This window comes from Limanda limanda, chromosome 16, assembly GCF_963576545.1.
Source record: "Limanda limanda chromosome 16, fLimLim1.1, whole genome shotgun sequence".
NCBI lineage: Eukaryota > Metazoa > Chordata > Actinopteri > Pleuronectiformes > Pleuronectidae > Limanda > Limanda limanda.
In genome coordinates, this window is record NC_083651.1 from 18,222,702 (window position 1) to 18,248,755 (window position 26,054).

The 26,054-nt window shown below is 41.3% G+C and overlaps 2 protein-coding genes and 1 long non-coding RNA gene across 3 annotated transcripts in view; 1 reads left to right on the top strand and 2 right to left on the bottom strand.

Annotated features, from left to right (window-relative positions):
- map2 (microtubule-associated protein 2) overlaps nt 1–9,971 on the top strand; it is a 31,335-nt gene extending 21,364 nt beyond the window's left edge. Inside the window, exons 13-17 of the mRNA XM_061088454.1 lie at nt 2,615–2,707; nt 4,983–5,075; nt 8,329–8,410; nt 8,944–9,056; nt 9,641–9,971. Coding sequence (XP_060944437.1) covers nt 2,615–2,707; nt 4,983–5,075; nt 8,329–8,410; nt 8,944–9,056; nt 9,641–9,862 — 603 coding nt within the window. The 3' untranslated portion in view covers nt 9,863–9,971. The remainder of the gene's footprint in view (nt 1–2,614; nt 2,708–4,982; nt 5,076–8,328; nt 8,411–8,943; nt 9,057–9,640) is intronic.
- Nucleotides 7,412–9,839, bottom strand: LOC133021553 (uncharacterized). Its single transcript, XR_009682965.1, has 2 exons — nt 9,473–9,839; nt 7,412–9,076 (listed from the first exon to the last, which is right to left on the bottom strand). It is a non-coding gene; the product is annotated as an uncharacterized LOC133021553 (long non-coding RNA).
- Nucleotides 9,972–12,411: 2,440 nt separating the features above from the next.
- myl1 (myosin, light chain 1, alkali; skeletal, fast) lies at nt 12,412–17,037 on the bottom strand. Its single transcript, XM_061088568.1, has 6 exons — nt 16,906–17,037; nt 16,032–16,059; nt 14,133–14,276; nt 13,094–13,267; nt 12,908–12,985; nt 12,412–12,440 (listed from the first exon to the last, which is right to left on the bottom strand). The coding sequence occupies exons 1-6, from the start codon at nt 17,035–17,037 to the stop codon at nt 12,412–12,414; spliced, it is 585 nt and encodes a 194-aa protein (XP_060944551.1).
- Nucleotides 17,038–26,054: the final 9,017 nt, after the last annotated feature.

Below are 26,054 nucleotides of genomic sequence, written 5' to 3' on the forward strand. Positions count from 1 at the left end.
GACATCGCATTGTATTTCAAATTTGTGAGTTGCATTTGTTCCTTCATCACTTACAGCCTACAGGAACCTGCGTTTCAAATCAAATTTCCCTTTGCTGCCCAGAATCTGCATTAACAGGCTGTTAGGGAGACTATATCCCACAGTTTGACAAATATCTTGCTCCAGCATTAGTCTGAAACACAAAGTCAGCGCTAAAAAACAGCAAGCACAGTAATGAAAACAGTGATGTGTCTGTAGCCATCAGCTCTTACAAGCCTCCGCTGATGACCTGATTAGAAGTCTGAGCATTTGGCTGACAACTTTATGACTTGCCAAGTCTCTGCGTTCTGCTCTGTGGAGCCAGCAGAAATAGGGAGGGATCGTGCTCCCAACGCCTCCCTGTCAGCTGCAGGAGAAATGGCCAGAGTGGAGTTTCTGTGCATGTTTGCATGTCTGTGTGCGCAAGCATGCATGCTGCAGGGTCATAATCAGCGCCAATGCAGAAACTGACAATGTTGTTCCTGTTATGCAAATCTCTTTAAAGGTAAAACTGTGTAGAGGGTAAGACAGATGACAACCCGCAGAAGGAATCACATTTTTGGGGGGTGGGGGATTTGCAGTTAAAGGTAATTTTATCCACTGAGAATATGTGATTTGCCTGACAGTGTAGACAACCCAGTGATGCCCATCAATTGCTACAGGACTTTGGATGTTGTTGGTCCATGGTTGGGTAGAATTTTGGTCCTGTGTCTCCCAGCAGTTTTAATACTAGCTTCAGTATTAGGTATGTTTATTTATCCTTATAAAAAACCTCCATGATAGCAGTGACAGGATTTCGCACTGTTTCCATTTGATCAAGTGAGAACAATGGTGATCCTTAAATAAACAAGATCCAGTCTCCCACTCCTCAGTATGTTTCTCTCTGTCTTGACAGCTGTGTTTTTGCAAACTGCAGTGTGAGATGCATATACAATAACTGCTAAAAGACTCTGACACTCACTCAGTTTGAAAATCGAGAAAATAAAGACGCGGGGGTTGCCAACCCATTCCCCTTTCATGTGTCCCCTGTGACTGAACTATCCTTCAGCAGAATATTGCTGTATCATGCAACAAGCTCCAGGGAAAAACAAGAAATATTTGTTGTGAGCACAATTCCTGTCTAGATGGTAAAATCCTCTTAATACACAGATTTCGTCCAATATTTTAATCAAACATTATGTACAAGAAACCATTGTCATATGACTCTTATATACTTGTTGTAGTCCTGAGCAGCTCCAGGTAGTTTGTGTTATTTAAAGCAGCTCCTGTAGTGAGCCTCTCTCAGCCACTGACCAGACCACCATTGTCCTCATAGAAGCACACGGACCAAAATACGCCACCAGAGGCCAAACACAAGGCTTCTTGGATCTGGAGGTCATTGCTGCGTCTCATCTCTGTAACTCTGTGTGTGTCAGCGGCACAGAGTGTGACCTGGACACAAGACCTGCTGGTACACCTCAGCACTGTTAGTTATGAAACTAAGTGTTTTTTTAGAGCCCCGATAAAAGTGTGCCACTGAAATAACAATATCGAGTAAACAATGATAACTTTGAAAGGCTAGATTTTGATCAATATATTTGTATTTCAATGTGGAGTAAAGCCAAAGATTCTCTTAAATGAAATCATAATATTTAACAAAAAACAATATAGCTAACATTTTTTACATGATGAATTGATCTATATGTATATATAAGTTGTATATATACAGTTTGATATTTGATTAAGCTGTCATATTTAGGCAGGTGTCACATGGGGGATTAGGTCATTCAGAGATTTTGCTGTTGTTAGACTTAAGAAGTTAATTGCAGGGCTTACACGTCTTTAAGTTCAAGATTTTTGTCTTTAAATAAAATAAAATATAATTTATTGGAAATGTTAAATGTTGAAAGAGGAGATAAACTAACTTTAACTATTTAATTGTTGAACTTTATTTATACATATTTTGGGGGCATTTTTTCACATTATAATAACTGTTTGTCAATTGATCATTTGACAACTAATTATATATAGATATATTGTGATTATATTTGTAAACATATTTGTAAATTATAAATGTCCAGATTTATTTCAGTGGCACACTCTAGGTTCCATAGTTTTTAAAAAGTAGTATTAGACAATTAAAAGAATACACCAAGTTTCCTGATAAGAATGCAATGATAAATGTAGAAGTTGTAAAATGGAAAAAACATGTATGGCAATGTCCAGCAAGGATTGTTGAATACGATCACATTTATAGAAAAAGTTATCCAAGGTAATGCATAATGGATGGTAGATAAATGTATTGTCACTTAACTGAAATGGTTTCAAACCTGCATCTCCCTACATCACCTATAGTATAATTTAATTTAAAGGACTATAATAGAAAAAGACAAATAATTGTATCTTTTGACATGGGGCTTTTTACTGAAGTTTTTCCCAGAGAACTGGAGCAAATAATGAATGCCCATTGTAAAGTCAATACAATGTATTCAAATTACCTCACATTTGTCAGTAGATTGTTCATCCCTCTCCTCTAGCATCTAATCCACACAGTTTATTGACAGTTTTTTTATTCTCATCCACCATGTAAGAGGTCCATTTGTGTATTTCTCCATAGAATCATATTTTAAACAGGAAGGTGGACTTCAGTCACGCACTGTCAAAATGCAGCTCCAAGGAGAATCTGAAGCACTCTCCTCGTGGAGGCAATGTATGTACCCTTCAATCTTCAGCTTCTTCCACTGAGGAGATGGGTGATGACCACTGTGTAGTTAGATTTGAGTCCAGTTAAGTGACATGGAGCAAGATGCTTCGTAGCTTTGCGGTTGAGTATCGTAGTACTCTAGTTATATTTCCTCTACAATCCCTACTTCCCCACTCCAGGTTGATTCCTGTGCTTGAAACGTGTATATGTAATGTATACTATAATTTATTGTCTCTAGTTTTCCCGTGAGCTTGTTGGTAACACATGAAATATTTAAAGCTTATCTGTATAATTGTTGTATTTTATACCAAATTCTACCCACAAGCAGGTGTTAGCAACATACCAACTGGTGTCAGCCTCTGTTTTTAGCCACCCTGCAGAGTTATGCCATAAAGCCCAGAATACCTTAACTGTCGCACCAAGGTGGTCTCATGATTATACGACCAAAGCCATATGTTGGCAAATGTCTTCTCGGCTCATGTGAACTTGAGTGAGACACTTTAAGTCCCATCAAATTCTTCTCTGAAGAAATCCCTCTGGTCATTTATATTGAGTTAGATTCTACATGTAATCTAGTGCTTCATACTGTACATCTTGGGTCTGGCCTGTGTCTGGTAGTTATTTCCAATTGTGTGGTTGAAGCTGTGAAAGATCATCCCAGATCCTATATGTGGATCTATGAGTTAAAGGTGTTTTTCTTACAGTAAAAAAAGATCTGATAGTTGTTAGTTTGCTCCAATTCTAGATGAATCCCAGAGGGAAGCTTCTTTTAGCTTTTTTAACTGTGACCCTCAAGTCAGGCGGTGGCAAGAAATGTGTCATTTTATGTTTGAATTTCACGATATAAAAAGCAAGTATATATTAAATGTTTGAATTGTCTGCTGTAAGTTATTCTCACTGGATGCAGTAAAGATAAAATATTTTAAGCATTTCTATTATTTTAATGAGGAACAGATTATAAAAGATAATTTCTTATTAATTGTTGTGAAGAAGAGTCTCAAGACAAAGAAAGAATAACTTGGATCAGTTTTTATTTATAATTTATAATGAATTTCAAGCTTTGGGGGTGAATTTATGGTAATGCATTTTTTATTCAGTTGTTTTATGTCTTTTTAATATAAATTACTTAGGACCCAAAATACATTTAATGTACCCTACAAATTTCATAGATCGAAGGGAAAGCAATGGCAGAAAACACTGCTAATTGAATGAAGAATTGGACCCATTCAGTTTACTACCAACAAAGTTCCGTTTGCGAGTTAGGATTTCTCAGATTTTCAATTTTGAATAAGCCCCTCGTTCAAAACTGAAATACCTTATGCATTTTTGACACATCTGTCTTTTATACTGTCTCTGTTTTCCCCATAGATGAGCTTTGAATATATTTATCTTATATTAAAGTAGCCATAGCATATAGATAGTTCAGGGCTCACAGACCTCTCCACTCCTGAATAAACTGTACGTCATTTTTCACCCCCTAGTTTAGTTTGTGATGCTTTCAATGTGCTAGTGGGAACATATGCATCACTGGTAGTAAATGTCTGTGCCAACTGGTTGTGTCTGCATCTCACTCCTGCTCTCTCTCCTTGCAGCTACACAGCTGTTCAGTTATATATTTTTATCATCCTAACAGTCTCAAGTATGACCTGCTTTCAATGTGCATTTACTCGTATTTGTATCTGAACAAAGGAAATGTTGACAACCTATTCGAGTATCTTCTCAAGAAGTTGACTTGATTTTGTCTGGTGACACCTTGTAAAGCTACGATTTCCTGACTGTCCCTGAAGTCAAAGCAAATTAATTTCAGCAATATCTTCAAACATCATGCTATTCTGCTACAAAGCCTTCTTCTTCCTACAAATCCTCAAGGGGACAAAAAGCACACTGACTCTCTTTGGCTTCAGTTACACAGCACCATCTTTTTGCAGGGAATCCATTGTTTCACAGAATGTCAATGTTGATTCAAAGAAGTAGACAATCTGCTGAGGAGTCACCAGATGTAGCACATTTTACTACACACAGGGTTAAAGGTTCAGGCTGTGAAACTTGTAATGAGAGGAATATTTCCTGCCTTTTTTGACTCTCCTGATTCGGACAGGGGAACCAGTGGGTCCAGTTATTACCGCACTGCCCCACAACCCATCAAACTAGCATATCAAGGATAGAACATAAAAAGAGACAGAGGAGAGAAATTGTGTTTCAGAGATGTTTGAAATGTCGTGCCATGCCAGAACGCCTTCCGCGCTTCTTCCCACCTCATTCCTGACCTCCACCCCTGCAGGTTCTCATCCCCAGTGTTAAGCTGGACTATAGCCATGTTCAGTCTAGGTGTGGGTCCTTGGACAGGCGGGGCTACTCAGCAGGAGGTGGAAATGTGAGTCTTGTGCCACAAGTCCATTGTCTCAGTGTGTTTTCTGTGTGTTCTTGTTGTATTGTTTCTTTCTTGCCTTTTCTTTTCCACCTCTTTTACTATTTCCCAGTTCTATTCCACTCATTTATTAAGGCATCATTGCTCTTTTCCTGATTGCTCTTCATTAACACAGCGCTCTCCTGTTGTGCTTTGTGTCCTGCGAGGATTTATTTTATACAAAAGGCTGAATGTCTCCTTCTCCAGCACTTGAAACATTCAGGCCTATAACCCTCATCAAAATTTTTTGTAGAGGGGCAATTCTATTTTGCACATAAAGTAATCTTGATATGTGTTTTTGTGAATATAAATCTTAATGCATGGATTCAACAAAACAATTATACCATTTATTGGTAGCAAGACTCTAGCCAACACCTCTCATCCTCAAAAGGATCTCGCTGCATGAACCTCTTCCCTCTTAGCTAATGAACTCAGGTTACAGATGTTTAAAGCAGGTACAGTTTGTGCTCCATCTAGAGTCTCTACTTTGAGTACTGCACATTATCAGAGCACATTGTGCAAGCCTAATAATAATAAGACAATTAAAATCATTTCACCCACAGAATAGCCTGTTCTCATCACCGCCTCTTACAAGTCCGTGACGACAGCTGCCTGCGTCGTCTCCCTTTCAAATAACTGTTGAGAGAAGCGTCACATTTATAAGTGCAAAACTGATTCATGGCTTTTTATGTAACCATGTTTGTTAAGTTTGAAAGAAAAGCAACCGGAAACGAGGATTTGCTCGTTTCCGGTTGAGAACCACTGTATGCTCTGGTCTTCCAGTATGTACACAACCTCTAATTTGACATAGAGACATCTGTTGTCTATGGCACGTTGGGACTGACAGATGGAGCCAAAAGGTAAACAGTAAATAAACAGAAGATGTTTTACACTTTCATAGATTTTACAAATTGCTAAAAGAAAATTAACCATTTTACCTGTAAAAACCAAACACAACTTTTTTTATATTAGTAAAACTTGTGTGTAACAGTCACATAGTGCAACATAAAAGAGCCAAAACAAAAAGACAGGTATCTATTGTTGAACCACAGCAGGCGGCCAATGGCGCATTATCACACTTAAAATCACTTCTTTATATAGCGAGCACATGTCAAAGTTCAGGACACTGGTAAAATTGACAAGTACCAAGTGGAGTTCAAGGTAACTGAGTCAGTGAATGGGTTGTTAAATTGAACAATCACTGGACTGGATCCCCACAGCTTTAGAAATATGGAGATCAAAATGCAGAGTAAAATTTTCAGACAGAATGATAGACACAGAGATCTTAACACTTGACCAAATTAAAACTCATAAATTGGTTGTAGGTCTATGTTTATGTTAAATCTGTGCAAAGGTTGTTTTTATCCACAAGAAGTAAAGGATGGATGCTTTCAAACATATAAGCTTGAGTAGTTTCTAAGTCTGACTTAGAAATAACAACATAAGAAATCTGGTTATCTAGTATGACCATCCTTGGCCTTTTAAACTGCACCACTTCTCAAATGGGTTTTTCCCAGTATCTTGGAGAACTTACCTAACTTCCTTTGTGAATGTGAGCTGTGTCTTAACGTAACTCCAGACTTAGCTCCATGTTGCCGAGATCAGTGCTCTCTGGCGGATGCACCATCTGTTGCAGGACTCCTTGTTTGCTCCTGAACTGGTTTATTTTTATGTGAGGTCGTTTTCCTGCTGCAGAATGATTTGTAACCACATCACCTGCTTGTATAGTGTGACGGAAAAAAAACTCTTAATACTTAATTTGCCTAAAACCTTTGCACAGTAACATACATACATACAAATCTGCATGATGATTATTGGCCATTACTCTTCATTCTATTACCAAAGTGTACTTTATATTAAATTAGGATATTTGTCCCCTCTCATGCTTTTTAGAGTCATGAAAAGATCAATGTGATTGACAACCAGTAACACACCCACTGAACTATTTTGGCACCTTGCTCCTTGGTTTACAAATAGATAGACGTTGTAAAACCTTTTAAACTTTTTACATAAACCACATGACCTGTTGAAGAAAACTTCACTGGTTTGGATAGATCTGTTATGAAGTCGGTGAATTCTACTGTCTAATTATAAAATAAATCATATTTTATAGCAGTTTGGGAGATTATGTTGCAAAACCAATGGTGCAGATCTAGTTACCTCTTATCATATAGGATTGGATGCAAATTTACCATCTGGAGTTGAAGCAAATTTGTCTATTTCATAATAAAGGTTTTATTTGTGAAGCATGCACGTACACAGTCTTGGAAAGTCCAATTTCTATCAACCTGTAATACCACAGATAAAACCAGATGTTTTTATTATTTATAAACAATGAAAATAAAGAAAAACATCAAACAAAATGCTAGATATCCCTGCTGGAGAAGTTAGCCAAGCAGCAGCCTGATGTTCACCCACGCCGACACAAACCACATCTCATCTTTGCTGGTGTTGTGCATGTGTAAAGAACACTGGGTAGATGAACATGCTCCAGTGCAGACTGGTTTCGTGGCTTCTCATGCGGCTCATGGTCAGTGTTGTTCATCTCACTTTTCCTGTTGAAAATAGTTTTCAGCTGAATCTGTGACTTGGCAAAGTGATGGATGACCACAGGCGTGACCCAGTGTTTGTCGTGTATCTCCTCATGTTCGTTGTGCTGTGCTTTAAGCTTTATATCTCCGCTCTGTTTGCTGTCTCATCGGTTCACTCCTTTAGTATCTCTCATGGGGTTTGCTCTTCAAATCCCCAGGGTGGGTCACATAGCCGCATATATATCTACTCTCCGCCTGTGGCCACTTTCAACTAAAAACACTGATCAGAGTTGTGGTGTACAGTATATCTGACAGGTCCTTTGAAAGTGCCCGACACATTTGAGCTCAAAGTTCAGTCCCGGCACCCACATAGCTCGTGTTCAGTCTTGGTTGAGCTGGTTGAACAGACACCAGCAGGTCGCCTCCCAGCAGAGCACAAGGACTGTCATGTAATGGTCACTGGTTTTCTGCTCTTGTGCTGTCTTACTCGTGTTTTCAAAGAATTAAGTACAATCTGACCTCACTGTCAGAATGTAGATAGCTGCAGCTTTTCGTTCAAGACAATCTCAAGATGAGGGCAGATCAGATGCATTATATTCTTCTCTGTAATGCGTAAAGGGAAGATAGATGACTCCTAGCCTCATTTTGTAACTGCAAGCTCTGACTGGGGTTTTTCCTGTTTCTCTCAGGTGCAGATACAGTACAAGAAGATTGACTTGAGCCATGTGACCTCCAAGTGTGGCTCTCTTGACAACATCCATCATCGACCTGGTAACCTACAAGATCCTACTCAAGCATCCAGTTTACACTTGCATAAGCACGCGATCTGTTTCTGGATATGGTAAATCTATATCTGGATATCATATCTGTGTGAAGAAGAATCGATGCTAATGCAAGGTCTCTGAGCCGGGGGGCAAATTCAATCCATTCAGTTGACCTTATTCATCAGAGAGAAATCATTATTAGGCCACTTAAGTCTACATAGCAGGCGAATAAATAAACAGTCCATAGCCTGTTTTCATGAGTTGGTTTTGGGCATTTATCACTTTGAATTCAATTCTTCTCCCCTCCACTGTGTGGGGCTGGTTTTGTGGTGACTCCTTTTCCTCCTGCAGCACCATCTGCTGGCCGTCAGGTGTCTGACTCTGGGCACACAAACACTCTTTCAGGACTTTATTACTATCAAGGATGAAATTACCTTATATGAATCTGGAAAAAAATGACGTACACGTGGTTAACGGAGGCCTGCAACTGCAGTAGTTATTCCTCTATATGTTTCTTACACTAACTCTGCTTCTTCCCAGGGGGCGGTCACGTGCGTATAGAGACTGTGAAGTTGGACTTTAAAGACAAGGCCCAAGCCAAAGTGGGTTCCCTGGATTATTCTCGCCACATGCCTGGTGGAGGCCACATCCCGGTGAGTGTCCTCAATCCGTCCTTTAAAGGAAAACATCAGGTTTTTGAGAGATTGTCTCAGTTATCAACATAGATGGAGAATACATGACAACAAACACATTCCTATAGTAAATAATATGTAATCTACTTGTCACTGTGTGCAGAATTTTCAGTTACATAAATTTGTTGAAACATCCCTAGTCTGTGAATATTTCTGTAATTATAAAAGGTATGTAGCATTGCCATAATCTTATTTAGAGTCAAGTTTAAAATAATAATTATTCATACATACATATGTAAAACATATAAGACATGTTCAGTCCAAATTTCAAAAACATCTCTATCAGCCAGTGAGGGTAAAGAGAAAGGTAAAGTATATGCTGCTATCAAAAAGTAAGGTAAAGGTTAATCATGCTCTGGTGTCAACACAGGACTAACCTTTGAGTGACGACTTCAAAACAGACTCTGAAGTTAAACATCATTTGCAGTTGATCTCAAGTGAACTCACAAATAAGCATTCCTATATTTTTTATTTGACACATAACGAACATGGTGTATTTCTTCCCTTCTATCCACTTCTCCCCTCGCGCCATCTTCTTTTATTAGATCGAGACCCACAGGCTGGCGTTCCGCGACCAGGCCAAGGCCCGGGGGGACCAAGGAGCCGAGATCAGTGTCCAGTCGCCAGTCGTGTCCGGCACGGTGTCCCCCAGCCGCAACCGGGACAGCCACCTGTCCTCCTCCGGCAGCCTCAACATGACTGAGTCGCCACAGTTAGCGACCCTGGCTGAGGACGTCACCGCAGCTCTGGCGAAGCAGGGTTTGTGAACTCTGGACCTCGGAAGTCCTCGCCATGATCCACTGAAACTTTTCTGCCCACTCCTGCCACCCTGAGGCCAACCTCAGCTAAACCATGAACATCTCCGCCTCCAATACCCATGTCTCAACTCTGAGTAGAAACTGAAATTAGGAGCTACTGTACTTTGGTCCTCTTTATTTTCCATCTCTTTAAAGAGATGTGTGTTATTTCTGATTCATTTCGTTGGCCTCTCTTTCTTTGGATGACGTTGCATAGAATAGTTCAGATAGAGCGCTGGCCCTAGATCAGATTGAGGACCAGTCACTGACGTTAACTGTCCTGAATTAGTATTTTTGAAGAAGCTACAGCCTTGGCCAGCGCACCATGCAGCACGTGTTGTTCTTGCTCAGTAACTGTGCATGGACTCCAAAACCCCCTAACAAACCAAGCATCCTTACTGCGAGTCATTCTTGTCATCCAATATATAATATATTCAACAAATATATATAGAAACATGTATAAAAAATACAAGTCCTTTGCCATCTAAATGTCCATGAAACATTTTAAAAGGAAGCGACACTATGGCTATAAAATATACCTGTAAAATTGCGTAAGTGCAAGAACTAGGTCTCGTGTTATGACAAGCATGTATCGATTCAAATATTAAAAAGAGGCTATTTTGTAATTTAAAAAAAAGCAATTTTAGTAAGTTATTTCCTCACTTATTGGATAAGACTGAAACAAGTTCATGTTTTGTAGTTATTAGTTGTTTACAGTGTAACGCTTGGTGACAGTGTCAGACAGCCGATGTGGTGTTGCTACGGGATGCATCTCAGTCCTGTTGAAGAGCAGCATACACGCGTACCTGCTCAGTAGTTCATTATAGGATCCTGTTTACACGTCAGAACGTTGTTACACACCGGAGTTGGTCCACACGCCTCCATCCCAGAAAGGAAATGGCAAAAAGTGTGTTGTCTTTACTGCTGCGGGTAATCAGATTACATGATTGACGAGAGACCAGACTGATGCTGCGCTCATCAGGACTGAATCTGAACCACAGAGGAAGACGCTACTGCTTGCAACAGGTGATATAGAGGAAGAGCAGCTAGTGTGTGTGTGTGTGTGTGTGTGTGTGTGTGTGTGTGTGTGTGTGTGTGTGTGTGTGTGTGTGTGTGTGTGTGTGTGCGTGTGTGTGTGAGCGTGTGCGTTCGTGCATTCGGTGCAGATCCCACGTTGTTTTACCACAGATGCTACCGTATGTGGATGTTGAGTGGCAATATGTTGGTGAAGAAATTGGTTTTCTTTTCTTTTCCGCTTATCTTTTGTTGAAACATCAATAATCAAAACAACACTCGATGAAGAAAAATAAATAAAACGACAGAGGAAACTTCTGTTACATCTGTTTTGAAAAAAAAGTGTTTTGGGTTTATCTAGTTTCTCTTTCAGACACCATCTGTGGTATATCCTGCCTCCTGCCTAATTACTGCCCTCACCCGCGACTTGTTTGTTTGCTTCTGTGTTTCTTCTGCACCCCCCACCCCCCATCTCCGTGTGCCCCTTCCCCACCTCCTGCTCAACCATACAGCAACTGTAAATGTATTTAAAAGGTCAAGTAGATGTACGCAGTTTTTCTCTTGTTGATATGACACCACTTACAATAATTAATGACAATAAAAAGGACAAAAACTGATGCTGGAGCTCTGTCTTCTTTTTCAAATGACAAGACGGTAGTTTGAGAATGAGATTGTTTTCATTAAAAGATTGACATCACTCTTATGTCTACAAGGTCATTGAGTCAAAATCCTGTTAGCATAGCTTAGCATCAATTGTGGACAAAGCTGGCATGATTATGTCAATGTTTCCAAAATCCCTCTACCAGCATCTTTTGTTATAACCTGTATAAAATACTATGTCTAAATTAGCAATTCTGCATCAAGGGAATTGACTACAAGTTGTATCTTCATATTTAATTGATGCAGAGTATAATCGATGATCTAATGTTATTCTGCAAGAACACTAACATAACCTTGTTTTTTAAAACGTTTTATACATTTATTGTAAGTGTTTGATCTTGTGAAGAAATCATTCAGAAATTCGTGGGTAAAATGGGAGTTTTTGAAAATTTATTGTGAAATGGCAGTGGCTACAATAAGTTAAGACTTAGGGAAGGGCTGGGGGAGGAGTGGATTCATTTTTGATGGTTGCCAGTCCTGGGCCAAATCAGTCACTTCACCGGCGGATCGAGCCCCAGCCAGAGAGTAAAAACCAGTGACGATTCCCAAAAGAAAAAAAAGAAAAAAATATCCCCAATGAGACCTGGGTGAAGATGGTGAAAGACATCTGGTTGGAACGGTTCCCACAAGAGGAAGGGGGATGAGAGAAAAAGGGGGGAAAAAAGCACCAGTTGGACATACGAGAAAAAAAAAAAAGGTTGGAACCAAAGCAAAAGGTTTCAGGAAATGACATCTCATAGTCCTTTGTTCCCCCTGCTTCCTCAGGTTGTAGCAGAAAAACAGTGAGTGGATGTCGTGACACCATGGGGTCTGCACATGTACGATGGTCCCGCCGCAGTGGGTCCTTACACGGACATGATGTGCTTGACAAAGGCTGTGGACAGAGACCAGGGCGGCACACAGACAGACAGGAGAGGAGGGAAATGAGTGAGTGAGGAGACGATTAAGTAAATAATACAAAAAAGAAAATAGAAAACTAAAAAGATTCAGATGCACGGCCACTACACAAATAACATGAGACTGCTGCGATATTGTCTAAAACACCATAAAATATCTTCAGCCTGGTTTAAACAACCTTATAAGTCACTACTGTATTTTCACTTATGCACAAAATCAACGTTAAATGGAAACATTCTGGGTGAAGTATTTATTTAAAGGGTCACTCCAGACTTTGTATACTTTCAATACTATGAAGATGGGGACTCATGGGAATCATATATGGTAAAATTCAAAGCAGCACAGGTCAAATGTTCCTGAAACATCAGTTATTTCATATATTAAATAATAAAGTGTAGAATATAAAAACGTATATGTGCTCATATATTTGTGTTTGTAACTCACCCTCATAGTTGATACAGCCGTTCTCGTCCTCCTGTCCTACCATGAGAGAATCGATCTCAGCCTCAGTCATCTTCTCTCCTGTAGGGGGAGACAGAGGACAACCGCAGTTAACAACACAGTGACACACACACTCACACGCACACGTGTAGAGAGGGTAACACAGCAGGTTCCTGGAGGCTCACTCACCCAGTGTTGACAGGACAATACGCAGCTCAGCACCCATCACTGTGCCGTTGCCCTCCTTGTCGAAGACGCGCAGACCCTCAACGTAATCCTCGAACACGGCCTTGTTTGGGCTGTTGATGATGCTCTGGAGCATGGGCAGGAAACCCTCGAAGTCTACTCTCTTGTTGATCATGTCTGCGTGACAGGAGACACAAATAACTGAATCAGCTGCACCTGGTGGACGAAATCCTTTCAACATGTTGTTCCACTTCTCCACTAAAGCTCAAGCATCCCATTTTGTATTTGCAAAAAAAAACTATGTTGCCATTTTTCTTTAAGGTTGCAGAGATTTCTATATTTCTGTGTCTTCCCTGATTTGCGAACCCTAAACGTTCAGTTTCAAGAGGAAGCAAAGGTAATGTTGCACTGACCTCTACAGGCTGAAAGCTGTATATTCAGTTACACGACCAAGCACTGAGATACTAAGTACTGCAGTAGGATGTGGAAAAGTGTTGATTTTTACACACACGACCACAGTCATCAGTGATGTAGCATTTCACAGTGCAAAGAGCAAAGAGCTGTTACTCTGCAGGGTTACAACACCAACCACTGGCAGCACAAACACGGGTTTCCACCTCTTAATAGTTGCTCTGAATGAAATATATCTCCAAAAAAATGTAGATTCTGATTCAGCTCTGAAACTCTGCTCCATGTGTTTTCTCAATAACACATGTTTTATAGTACAGGCTGAAAGAAAAGAGGCTCATGAACCTGAACGTGATTAATTTCAGCCACAGGAGCAGTTACTGATAATTTCTTCCTTCTAATCCTCCACCCAATGATTACACTGCAGATGGGGTTGAAAGAAAACACAAAAATCATCAGAAATACGACAAAGAGGTAGGTCTGTGTCTTCCATGACCAGTAGGAAACATTTCACTCCCACGGAAATTAATTTAGTTAGAAAAAGTATTTTATAAATATATAAATGTGATGAATTGCACCAAACACCCAAACATCACCTCACTAAATCAATCATGTAGTGAAAGATTTCTCTCACCATCAGCGGTGGGGTTTCCCAGCAGTTTGTTCACCTCCTTGTTGGTGGGGTTCTGTCCCAGAGCGCGCATGATGTCGGCGATCTGGTTGTAAGCCACCTTTGCGTCACCAACTCTGTCGAACAGACCGAAGGCCTCCCTGTAGTCTGAGAGGGGGGGGGGGGGGGGGGACGTTTACATCTCAGTGGATCAATGTTGATTGTGTGCGTCAGACATGTTAAAGTTTACAGGGACTAAACTTAACTTTGTGACGATTGGATACTACGTGATATTATATTTGCTCTCCGTTTTAATTATTTTTTTCAAAAATATACTATAATTGTTATCAATTAAATATACTGGTTATTTGCTTATTTATTATAGTGCGCTACCATGCTAGAGTTAGCATAGAGCTGAAGTACAACAGTGGAACTAACAGGATGTTTATGTCTGCATCTGAAACTTGATTTGGTGTCATTTCTTGTATATTCTTGCAGAGTCCTATTAGAATATCATTATATAGGTTCATTAAAAATCTTTTTGCAGTACCGTCTAATAATCTGTGGAGGTCAGTAGATGAAAATCTCCTGTCAACTTCCTGCACTTTGCATACATTTGTTTTAAAAGTGGACAAAGGGTGGTATTTGTATATTTAGATAACAATATTTATTTTAATGGGCCAAACTGTTTTCTTGATATTAGATATCTGTGGATAAGTATAAGTAAAATGTTTTATTTTACCCAAATTTTAAGTCAGTAGTTTGAATTTGTGTTGTCGACCTGCCAGCAGGTGGAGGCAGCTCCTCGACAAACAAGGGCAAGACCTTTCTCTATAGGCTGTGGTATTAAGGACTGAACAGACTGACTCCTGCCAAGCTGCTTCAACCTTCAGACTATTTCTATCTCAGCTGTCTCTCTCTCTCTCTCTCTCTCTCTCTCTCTCTCTCTCTCTCTCTCTCTCTCTCTCTCTCTCTCTCTCTCTCTCTCTCTCTCTCTCTCTCTCTCTCTCTTTCTTGGAATTGATAAACATAGCTGAGAATATGAGCCCCTTCCTTTTACAGGCAAGGCCCCCTGTGGGTGATCGGAGTTAATGCTGACTGCAGTGTAACCTGCAGAGACCACACACAACAGGTCTGATGCGCTGGTGTCCACAACCCAGGTTAGAAAGCGTCGACCTTAGATTTATCGAAAACACCCAAACAGTCGTACCACGGTTTTTCTTAACTTTATCCTTCTGTGATTCCGCTAATGAGCTGCTGAATATTTTTGGCTGCAGAAAGAAAAATAATTTTGCCTCTTGGCAAATGCTCTGATATCACAGATCCAGTGACAGAGAGTCTCATGCCACCGGAGAGCTGCCAATAACAACCTGCGAGTTAATTTGAGGACACAGGGATTGGTTGACTTGAGTGTGTGACGCACTGACCCCCACTCATGAATGTGACCCTGTGGCCTCCAGTCTATGTTTAATATGAGATTTAATGTGGTTTCTTTTGAAGATGAAACAAGTTAATGCAGGTTTTTGATTTACCTGCTGCAGTACAATGAGCTGCTGCTTCTTTTTAAATATAAAGCCTGCAGATAATCAAACTCATGTTTTTAAACACTATTACCTGCAAATGTTGCACTGACATTTTTTTTTTTATATTATCAATGCATTGTTTTGGATGTTATTTTGAATATTCTCTCGAAGTTTTCCAGCCATGTCCAAACACAATTGACTGCCACAAACAGACTCTTTAAGAAGTCTGTTGCAGGCTGGCCTTGACTTTATGTTAATCTCGAAGGGAAATTTTCTTTGGGCTTCTTATAATATGGATTATATGGATGAGTTTTCTGATTTGTCAACACTTTGGGTAAATGAGACACTCAAGAAAAAGATCAGATGATGTAGATGCGAAAGTAAAATTAATTTTTCTTACCATCCATCTGGTCTGCGCTGAATTCCACCTACAAGCCAATACAAAGCAACCATGTTAATGTATGAACATACATATGCAGAAGTTTTGACACGCCATCGTTAACTAACAACATAATCCCTCATTGTCTTATTACTAAAAAGCATCAGCACAAACACGCAATTTTGATTCCCCTCTTAATCTGGGTACCACACAATCAGGACTAGGATTAAATTAGTCTCTTTGCCAATATTAGGTTCACATTCTGGCTCCGGAGTCAGGAGTGGTCCATCTTTAGCTACATTAACATGTCCACATTTGGTGTTAGCTGGGCAGCGTCATCACGCAGTGCTTCACCGCTCTGCTCCAATCAGGAGAACCGGGGGGGCGTGGTCTGATGGACCATGGGGAGCTATCCATGGTTCTAGTCCTTTACCCCAGACCATGGCATAACCCAGAGGGGGGTCCTTTAAAGTCTGCAGCTGCTCCCACTCACTGGCCATAAAGTGAACGTCCACAAAGGTGCCAGTGTGATGGACTTTGCCAGTTAAGTCAAAGTGAAGATAGATGTGTGTTAAACACAAAGACCTTTAATTAAATAAGAAGTTGATCTTCTCTTCCAACACTATCCTTTTTCTTTGATATGATACATGCATTCTATAAATGTATCTATCCTCTCTTCATTTCCACTCCTATAATCAAAGTAGCATTCTCATTATCCTTCCTTTAAATGCATAAAATAGAAACGGTTTTTCCCGGGTCTCCATCGTCATCATCCCCTTCGCATTTTGCAGTCTGCTTCTGCCATGCACCCCTGTGCGTAAAAGTCGAGTCCCCGCTCTTCATCCATCCTCCCATCTCCATCCCTCCCCACCGCAGACCACCTCATGCTTTCTACCTTGACGGCGGACAGGTCGACAGCGGCAGGTGCTGCGGGAGCAGGTGCGGGCTCCGGGGCAGCTGCCGGGGCTGGAGCTGCTGCGGGCTCGGCCTTCTTGACCGGAGCCTTAGGGTCCTTCTTTGGTGCCATTTCAGCGGATAGTCAGATGTAGGACAATTCCCGGGGTGAGTGTGACAAGTCAAGGAGTGTACAGCACAAAGTGGACGTGACTCGGAGCAAGAAATCACCGTCTGGGCGTATATATATGAGGCTATTTTCCCTCTTGACCCCCGTCAACGTCTTCCCCGCGTAAGGATTGGACGGTTGATGTGAGGGGTGTGTGTGTGGGGGGGTGGGGTCCTCTCTAAACATGGCATATATTGGGCAGCGGGCCAGAAGGTGTTTATTCTGGCCGTTGATCCATTATCAAAAACGAAAACATCGGGAACGGTCTGAAATGTTATCTGACCCCGGGGCCATTTAGGTCTCAAGTCAGGCTGCTCCACTTTTTACGCACGGCGTTACGCACCGTTACGCGCGACGCACAGGACTCGTGTCTCGTCTATTTGGGGAAGGAATAGGAAAATTAAAGCCTGATAACAGCAGCTGCTCTGAAATGTCCCATGGTCCAGGCCCAAAACAAGAGACCCCCCCAACCTTCAAACCCCCACGTCAGGTCAAGTCTATACCAGTGTTTATAAAACTGTTGCTTATTGCCACCAGTTTAATCTGACCCTTTTATTATTATTTTTTTTCAAATGGTTATTATGAAGTCTAATGTATATTATTCTAAACTTGATTGTGGTTACGTAACCTCTTATTTACTCTGGTAGACATCAGCGTCTGTCAGATAGAAATTACTGTTCCAGTGAAAGGTTGGTAACAAGATACTGGAAATGACGAAGGGTGTTTCCCAAAAAAGAAGAGGCCATAAGTAGTGATATGCCTTTGGCATCAAATACCAGTGTAGATCTGAGATAGAAATGTTTTTATGGCATCTGAGATGTTTTGGATGGTATCTGAACCTTAACTCGCCATGTGTTTCTTTACTTTTATCCTTTGATCCAACATACACAGGGGTCAACTCTCACATTAGCAGTGTTTATCATAGTCTCTAACAGGCGGGGGTTATGTCCAATCATCATTATCATGATATATGACGCATTTTTATCACAAGCATGGAACTGTGTCTGTACAATAAATCCCAGCATTCACAGACACGCACTTATTCTCCTCATCTGGCTGAATTTGGGTAAATCTGTATAAGATTGTGTATGAAATGATGCACAACACAGCAAACCTCCTTATTCTGTTTTAATCTCTCTTAAAGAGACATTTTCTGTTCTGATCTTACTAACTATTACATTTGTTTTTATTTTCAATACATTTTATTTTAATTCGATTTTATGTTGTTTTACTCTTTCCTCCATTTTCTATTTTTGTATTCATGCTCCAATGCTGCTTGGTACTCAAGTTAATATTACCTGTTTCCTATTGTTTGGTTTCAAGTTTTCATTTTTACACTATAGAGCCTCTGTAAACATGCTATATAGATAACATTTATATATTATATGTAATATGTAGGATATCTGCACTTTATGTAACAGTGCTGCCATAAAAATGTTGCATGTTTAGAAGAAAACTTTATTCACTTTGAGCTTCAGTGAAGTGACGAAACCAAACTTTGACCCAAAAGAGTCAAAGGAGCAGACTTTTGGACATGGAGGTGTTTTTCAGTTCTAATTATGAGCCCTTGTTTATTTCCAGTCAGACATTGTGTGTTAGGTAGAGCAGCACCTGTGCCGTCCAGCTCCCCCCCGGGGCAGGATGTGGCGTTTAAGTACAGTGCCCGGGTCGTCTAGTGGCGCTCTCAGCTGCTGATGCCAGTAACCCAGTCAAGGCTAAGAGGGCAAATTCTGTCTTCTTAATTCTTGTCTATATCTGTCTCCCTGTGCCAGCGGTGCTGCACTATCCACGGACGCCGCCACCACCACAGCTCCCGGTGATGACGGAGCTGCATTAACTCCTCCACTCTGCAGGCCCTTCCCTTCCCCCTACATCCACTTGCTTTCACTGACCCCATCTCCAGCGAGGGCAAGCCAGAGAAAGCCTCTGTCCCTCAGCTGTCATCTGGGCTCAACCGCGGCACCCCATGGCACCTTCTCCGGCTCTGACTTCCCCTCACTCCCTCGCCAGATAGAAACTCTGCCCGGTCCTTGCACCTGAGCCGCGGTCCAGTCTGAGTTCTATTATAGAGTCTTGATGTATACACCAACATGGCGGAGCTGGGCTTTATTAAGATGTGATGGTTGGTCAGTGTGAGTAGAGGAAAGAAACGGCAATGAATAGTATTTGGTATTGTTGTGTGAATCATATACAGTACGTGAGTTGCACATGAACTGCATCACAGACATGTATGCATTCTGTTAACAGCCATTTCAGGGAGTCAAATTTAGTTTTTTCATCCGGTGCCAGTTATAACTGTGAGCTGTATAAACCCACTGAACCTTAGCCTCTATAATCAGTTTCCTGTCAAATAACAAAAAAAATATCCTTTTAAATGTGACCTGTTTTTAAATTAAGTGTAGCCTGCTGGTTTGCGTGATCTTCCTGTGCTGTTGAAGGTTTTCTCTGGGTCTTCTCCTTCCTCCCACAGTCTAAACACATACAGGTCTGGGTTGGGTTGATGTGTGAAAAGGTTGTTTATCACTGTATGTTGGCCGTGTGCTACGCTGGCGACCTGTCCAGGATGTACCCATTCGCACAATGTCAGCTGGGATTGTCTCCAGCTCCCGGCAACCCTCATAGAAGGATAGATAATGAAGAGAACCCCCCCTCGGAAATAAAATGGTTCATCTCAAGGGGTTTCTCTTCATGACCGAACTTTACGAGATGGATGAGATGTAGCCTCTTGTTACTGAGTCATTCTAAGTATCACATTAGTGAAATAAGCGCTTGAACGAAGTCACTGTCAGTGTCCAGCTCCTCTGGGAAAGGAGATGCTAAGTCATATATCTTTTTTATAGAGGGGCGGGCGCTTCAGGGATATAAAGTGAACCACACCACCTGAAGATTCATTTCAACTGCATGTTGACCTCTGCTGCTACTGAATGTCTGTACCCAGTTTCATGGCGGTCCATTCATCCAATACTTTTTGAATACTTTCAGTCAAACGGACCGACTGACCGACAGAACAACATCAACACCCCACGAGTCACGTTGTGAAGATGACAAGAAAAGAAGTTGTAGCCACTTTGCATAAGTTCTGCAAAGCTCAAACAATAAGGATGTAAAAATATCCTAGTTAACCTCTTGAATGACAGCTGTCAGAGTATTTTTTACTTGACCTGTGATCCTTCCTCAGCAGTCTGCTCCACCAGTTGGCTGACATGTGCTTTTCAGGTCTGACTTTTCACCTACCTTCCGAATCATCGATCATGTTTCTCATAGACATCGTGAGACCACAAAATTAACACGTGCAAAAAGTTCACAACGGATTATGGTAGGAATTCAAAGTTATTTATTCAACAAGAATATGGGTGTCCATTGGGGGCACCATCAAACATCAGTGGGATACAACAGAGAAAACGGAGTGAATTTAAAAAAACTGTCTTATTCAACCAAATTTTTTCATTTTATTGAATTCATTTGCATGAGAGAACTCTGCAGTGATCTCTCCTGGCTGCAATATCACTGCTGTCGATCACCAGGGGAGATCTCGGCATTAAAAATATGTTGATGGAAATAAGCAGGAGGCCTTAGTCAACTCATTTTCATCAGCTGAGACAAAGAAGTTATATTTGGAGTCTATCACTTCAGTCTGATGAATAGAACGCCCGGGGAGGAGGGGTTCATGGGGGTTATTCTTTTGCGGCCTAGTATACTTGGATCTGTCTCTACATCGCCACCTCGCTCTCTTGCTTTGTCCTTGGCATTGGTGTTTGTCTCTGTGTGTGTGTGCCTGTAAGGGGAGGCATTTATTTTATTATTTATCACCTCCAGGTTTGCTTAAGGACAGGCGCTATAACCGTCTCCTGCCCGGAATGATGGTGTGATCTGAAGCTCTCACGGCCTGCATGTTGCTTGGCGTCTCTCAGGTCTGCCGTCTGCTCCACTGTCTTTTCCATCCAACTATCCTGACGTGACCCCCCGGAGGAGGGGAGATTTCAGCCTTGTTTCCAGGAGGCCCGGGACTAAAGCCATGGACCCCCTTGAAACTGTGAGCCCCGTAATTAAGATTCTGTGAAGGAGAAGTGACAGAGGCGTGATTAATGAAATGTGAGCAACCTGAGCTGTTGGGGGTAGTAAAATACAAAATCATGTGATGGGTACAGTGTGGTGTAAGGTTCCAAAGACAGTCGCTGGTATTCTGCCTCAGTGGGAAGTTGGAGCGTCACGAGGGGTTTACGCCGCACTGAAGGAACTTCCTTTGCCGCGAAACACGCAGCAGAGGTCACCCGGTCGGCCATCTGCAATGACTGGGGAGTAGATTTTGGACTTTGACTCCCCGCGAACCAACCGCCTCCCTTTCTGTTCAAACCGGGAGAGCTTCCTTCCCCGGCCCTCCGACCATGCCAAAAGGAATGAGGCTGTAACTGAGCCTGGGGGGACAGATGGAGCCTATTTTTAGTGCCCACAGAGAGGTGTGAAGTTTCTTGGGATTTCTAAGAGCAGGGGCCATGGCTCCTTAAGGGGGCTGATGCAGCCTCTATGGCCTGTGTGCCATAGAGGCCCCCCCTCCCCTGGCTCTTCCTCTGAAGCCCTTCTCTGGCCACACAGGGATTAGAAGGGGGCAGGCTAAACAAAGACACTCGCTGCCCCCCTTTTCTATTTTGTTTCACCGGAGACACTAGCATCACTGGAGAGGAAGGGAATCTGATAGGGACGGGCTCTGTCTGCTTTTCTCTCCAGCTGATGACTTGATCTTCCTTTAACGCTGTGGAAGTCGTGAACTTGCGGCGGCCGTCACAGACAATCACACTGTCATCGCCCCGAAACAGAAATGGTGACGCTGGGCGAGGGCGTTGTTCGATGTTGACAGCACACACTGTGACATGGGGCCAAAGTATGGTTCTAAAGATGGTGATAATAGCAGCTCCACATTTACCGAACCACCTGAGTGAACCACTGTGATGACTATATATACTCTCACAGAGACAAATTCAATAATGCAAAAGTTGACTGAATGGAATGGCAATAAATTACATTTGAAATCATTTGAAACATTTGAACGTAGAGTCTGTTTAATAACATGGAGGTTTTTAATTATTTAGAAGCAAACATACTCCTGTTGAAGCTCGACAAGACAATAACGATAAGTCACAATAACCTACACTGTCACTTCTGCTGCAAGTAAAAAATGAATAGAATATGGAAGAATAGAATAGAACGCCTTTACTGTCATTGTACAAGGGGTTTTAGCAGTACAACCAAATTAAAGCTGCTATTACTGAAAAACTGTGCAAATTTATGAAAAAGTTTAAAATCGAACAAAGGACACAAACCAATACGAGAGGGCCTTTTCGTTGTGGCTCACAATGGATGTTGCACTTACATGGGATTTCAATATGTATGTAAACACATCCTAGTTGGGAGTTGGTAGAGTTTACGGTTCAAAGTGTGTTATAACAGGATAGAAAAAGTAAGGATAAGCAGCGATAAAACTGTTTTACTATTAAATACGACTGTTGGTCAATACAATGAACTGAATCACATGGATAATTTCCTCCGCCCAAGCCTCTAAAATCCTCAGTTCTCAGATTCAAACCTTCGCTGTCCTGCAAAGTGAAGGTTTTCCCCCAGAAAACACAAGGTCGGCTCCAACTCTCATTTACTTCAAATTAAAGCTTAAAATGCATTTGTTTCTTTTCAATGTAAAAACCTGCACTTTTCACTCATGTCTTACTATAGATTGTAACTGCTCTGTAAATCTTCTTTTCTGGTCTGTTTATGTCTTTTGTAAACTGTGAACTACTCAGCTGCTGAAAGCTGCCGTACAAATAAACCCGCCTTGCCTTTGAATAATATATATTAACATCAATACCCTGTTTAATTTTAATATCCTCAAACTGTCAGACCAGTCCGAGCCGCCATCGTGGATCCTAGAATCTATTATTTTTGTCGTCTTGGGTCCTGGGCTGTGCTCGGAAACCTGGCAAACAGGGCGGCGAGGGAGAGCTGCCCCCCCGGCCTATTTACGTCCTCCCTTAAGCTTGGTCACCATCTGAAATGTACACTTGAAACTGCAGACAATGTGGGGTCCCTCCGCCGAGGACAGACACTGGAGCTCATTAGGCCGCAGGCTGGGCCAATCAGTGGAGGAATTTGGAAGGCAGCTCACCGCGGCCCTCCCAGTAATAAAGGGCCACGCTGTGCATTGCACAGTCGTCTCGTGTTCTCCCAGTTCATCGCCCAGCAATTTTCCACTGTGGGTGATTCTGTCGTTATTGTCAGCAAAGAGCCGGGGCTGCGTTTTGAGGCCATATTTATATTTAAGTCAATAAAGTACAGCAAAACATTATTATTGTTATCTAGATGCTTTTTTAACAAATCAAGTTTAATCAATCGACTACTAAAATATACTTTATTTTAATATAGATAGATTGTGTGAAATAGTGCATAAGTGGGTGTCTTTCCAATAATCATATAGCTTAATTTGCTTTACATGCATCCAAGAGACACAAGTGTGGGGATGTGCATTTACTTTCCCCATAAATCTGCTTTACTTATACATATTATAGAAAAACACTTCAGGTATGTAACTTTTGATTTTGGGGGTTTTGAGATGATAAGGACCCTGCTACGAGGAATTTATTTTATAGAAGGACATTTGTCTGGTGGTGAAGTTTTACCAAACTAATTTCCCCAGTAAAGGGTTTTATGGTTTTCAGTTTTCACTCTCTCTAAATATTAACATTCTGTGTCATATTTCACGGAGGCATTGAGCAGGATTATAAATCCTCTGTGTGATGGATGTTCTCACAGACATCTTCAGCTGGAATGATTGATGAGTGCACATGGAGTTGAGGCATCAGGTAGAAGCATCGGTCTGGGCTGAGTTTCAACAGTTTCCAAAGCCCAAATTAAGGAGTGGTGATGGACAGATATTTAATCAATCCACAGTTACCTAAGTTAAACCTAACTAAGTTGTATCAAGCAGAACAATGAGAGGCTAAGCATGGCAGCTTAATGATGATTATTACATATTTAATCTCACTTGGGATGCGTTCATGGCCTGTTTGTCATTTTAACCTCCAGAGTGACTGCATCCTCTCTCTGATAGGCTCTGCTCTGGTGCAAATCTCATAGTCACTTTGTGCTTAATTTGAGGGGCATAGGCCAACTAAAGTATCAGTATCAGTACTTTCACTTGTAAAGAATCAATAAATCAATCATATTTTATTCATAAAGCCCAATTTCAAAATTAACAATTTTCCAAATGGGGCTGAACATCCTCTGTCCTTAACCCTCAGCAAGAGGACAAACTTCCAAAAAATGTAGAAACCATGGAGAAGCAAGTGAAGGATCCCTCTGCCAGAACGGACAGAAGTGCAAATGATGCCGTGTGTAACAGAGCATGTCAACAACATTTACAACATTCATGAGAAAAGACATAATGGAGAGGTGGATCCATGTTTAAAGTATTGATTCAAAAGAAAATGGCTGACCGAGATGAAGGAGCAGTGATGACAGTTGTGATATTAGAAGTATAATCAATATGTGAGATTTATTGTATATCTTAGGAATCTAGTTGTAATCGTAGTCCATCAGCTGCCACCAGGATCTATAATAATGATCCATGATTGAAGATACACCATCATGATCCAGAATCCAAGTAGAGAACTAATTATAATGAGACCCTGTACTTGAATGCATCACCTCCCACATGACATAAATACACATTTGCATCACTGAAGACTTGTGGTTGTCACGTCACCTGTAAAGCTGTGACAGCTTCTCCTTCATGCTGACAGCTAGATGATACCAGGCTTCTCACTTGTAAATATATCTCATATACTGTACATATATATATTCATAAAGAGTGAGAGCTGCAGTGTCTCCTCCACATCAAATCGCCACTACAACACTGTTAATAACTGAAATACCTCTGAGTCTTTAGAGCAGGAAGTCACCACTGGATGTCAGCAGAGCTCCACACGTCAAGAGAGGGAGCAGCTGTTAAATTTTGACAAGAGGAACATGAGCTGTGGCTGCATGGGGCTGGAGTTCGGCTTAATAAATAGATACAGATTTTAGTCAATGAAAATTAGGACAAAGGACACAGATTGGTCAGGCTATAAGATATTTATATTTTCCCTTAACATACACGTTATGTGCATGAGCATGAATGGGTTTAGATGGACCCACTTCAGTGACCCCTCCTCACATTTTTCATTGTGAAGATCTGCACGTAACATCATAGCTTTTTTTTCCACAGTTACACAGTGGATTGTTCCAGGTTGTGACTTCTCGAGTGGGGAGGCATTTCCAGATCTGCACAGGTCCCATTACTCACACCCACTTTGTCCAGACTGCTGAACCCAGCAGAGTGGCAGTCAGGCAGCCTTCTCAACACAGCGCCGGTCATGCAGTGATCAGCAAATCCACGGACCGCCCTAATCCCCTCCACCATGGAGCCTGCCCATGGTCAGTGTGACCAGGAGAGAAAAGGCTGTAAAAGAGTTTGCTGCACAGAAAGTAAAGCAGGTTTCTGTTAGCTGGTGCAAGTCACAGTACGGGTTATTTTTAATGCTCTACAATGAAGACTTTGCACTTATTGTAAGTCGCTTTGGATAAAAGCGTCACACTATTAAGTAGAAGAAAATGAGAAAAAAGAGAATAAAAATTTTTTTAAATAAAGAAAAATATGGTATTTTTCTTCATAGATAGGCTGTATGATATTTGAAGTCGATATAATGCTGCCTCTTCTTTATGTGATGGCCAGCAGCTGGAGGTGGTATTGGATACAAACTGTTCCTCACAAAGATAGCTGTATAAGAGCATACACACACACATAAACACACACACACACACACGCAAACACACACCCTTCTAATTAGGATTCTGCATTGACATACACTCATTGTGGACGGCCCCTGATCAAAACCGTATCCCTCTAACCCTGACCATGAGCAATTCATGCCTAACCTTAACCTTAACCTTACCCT

What these genes read in the sequence shown, in the direction of transcription:
- myl1 (XM_061088568.1), bottom strand. Translation starts at nt 17,037, where the DNA reads ATGGCACCAAAGAAGGACCCTAAGGCTCCGGTCAAGAAGGCCGAGCCC. An exon ending in TCGACCTGTCCGCCGTCAAG is followed by an intron (nt 16,060 to 16,905) that starts GTAGAAAGCATG and finishes ATTGGCTTGTAG; the next exon opens with GTGGAATTCAGCGCAGACCA. An exon ending in GGGAAACCCCACCGCTGATG is followed by an intron (nt 13,268 to 14,132) that starts GTGAGAGAAATC and finishes CCTGTCACGCAG; the next exon opens with ACATGATCAACAAGAGAGTA.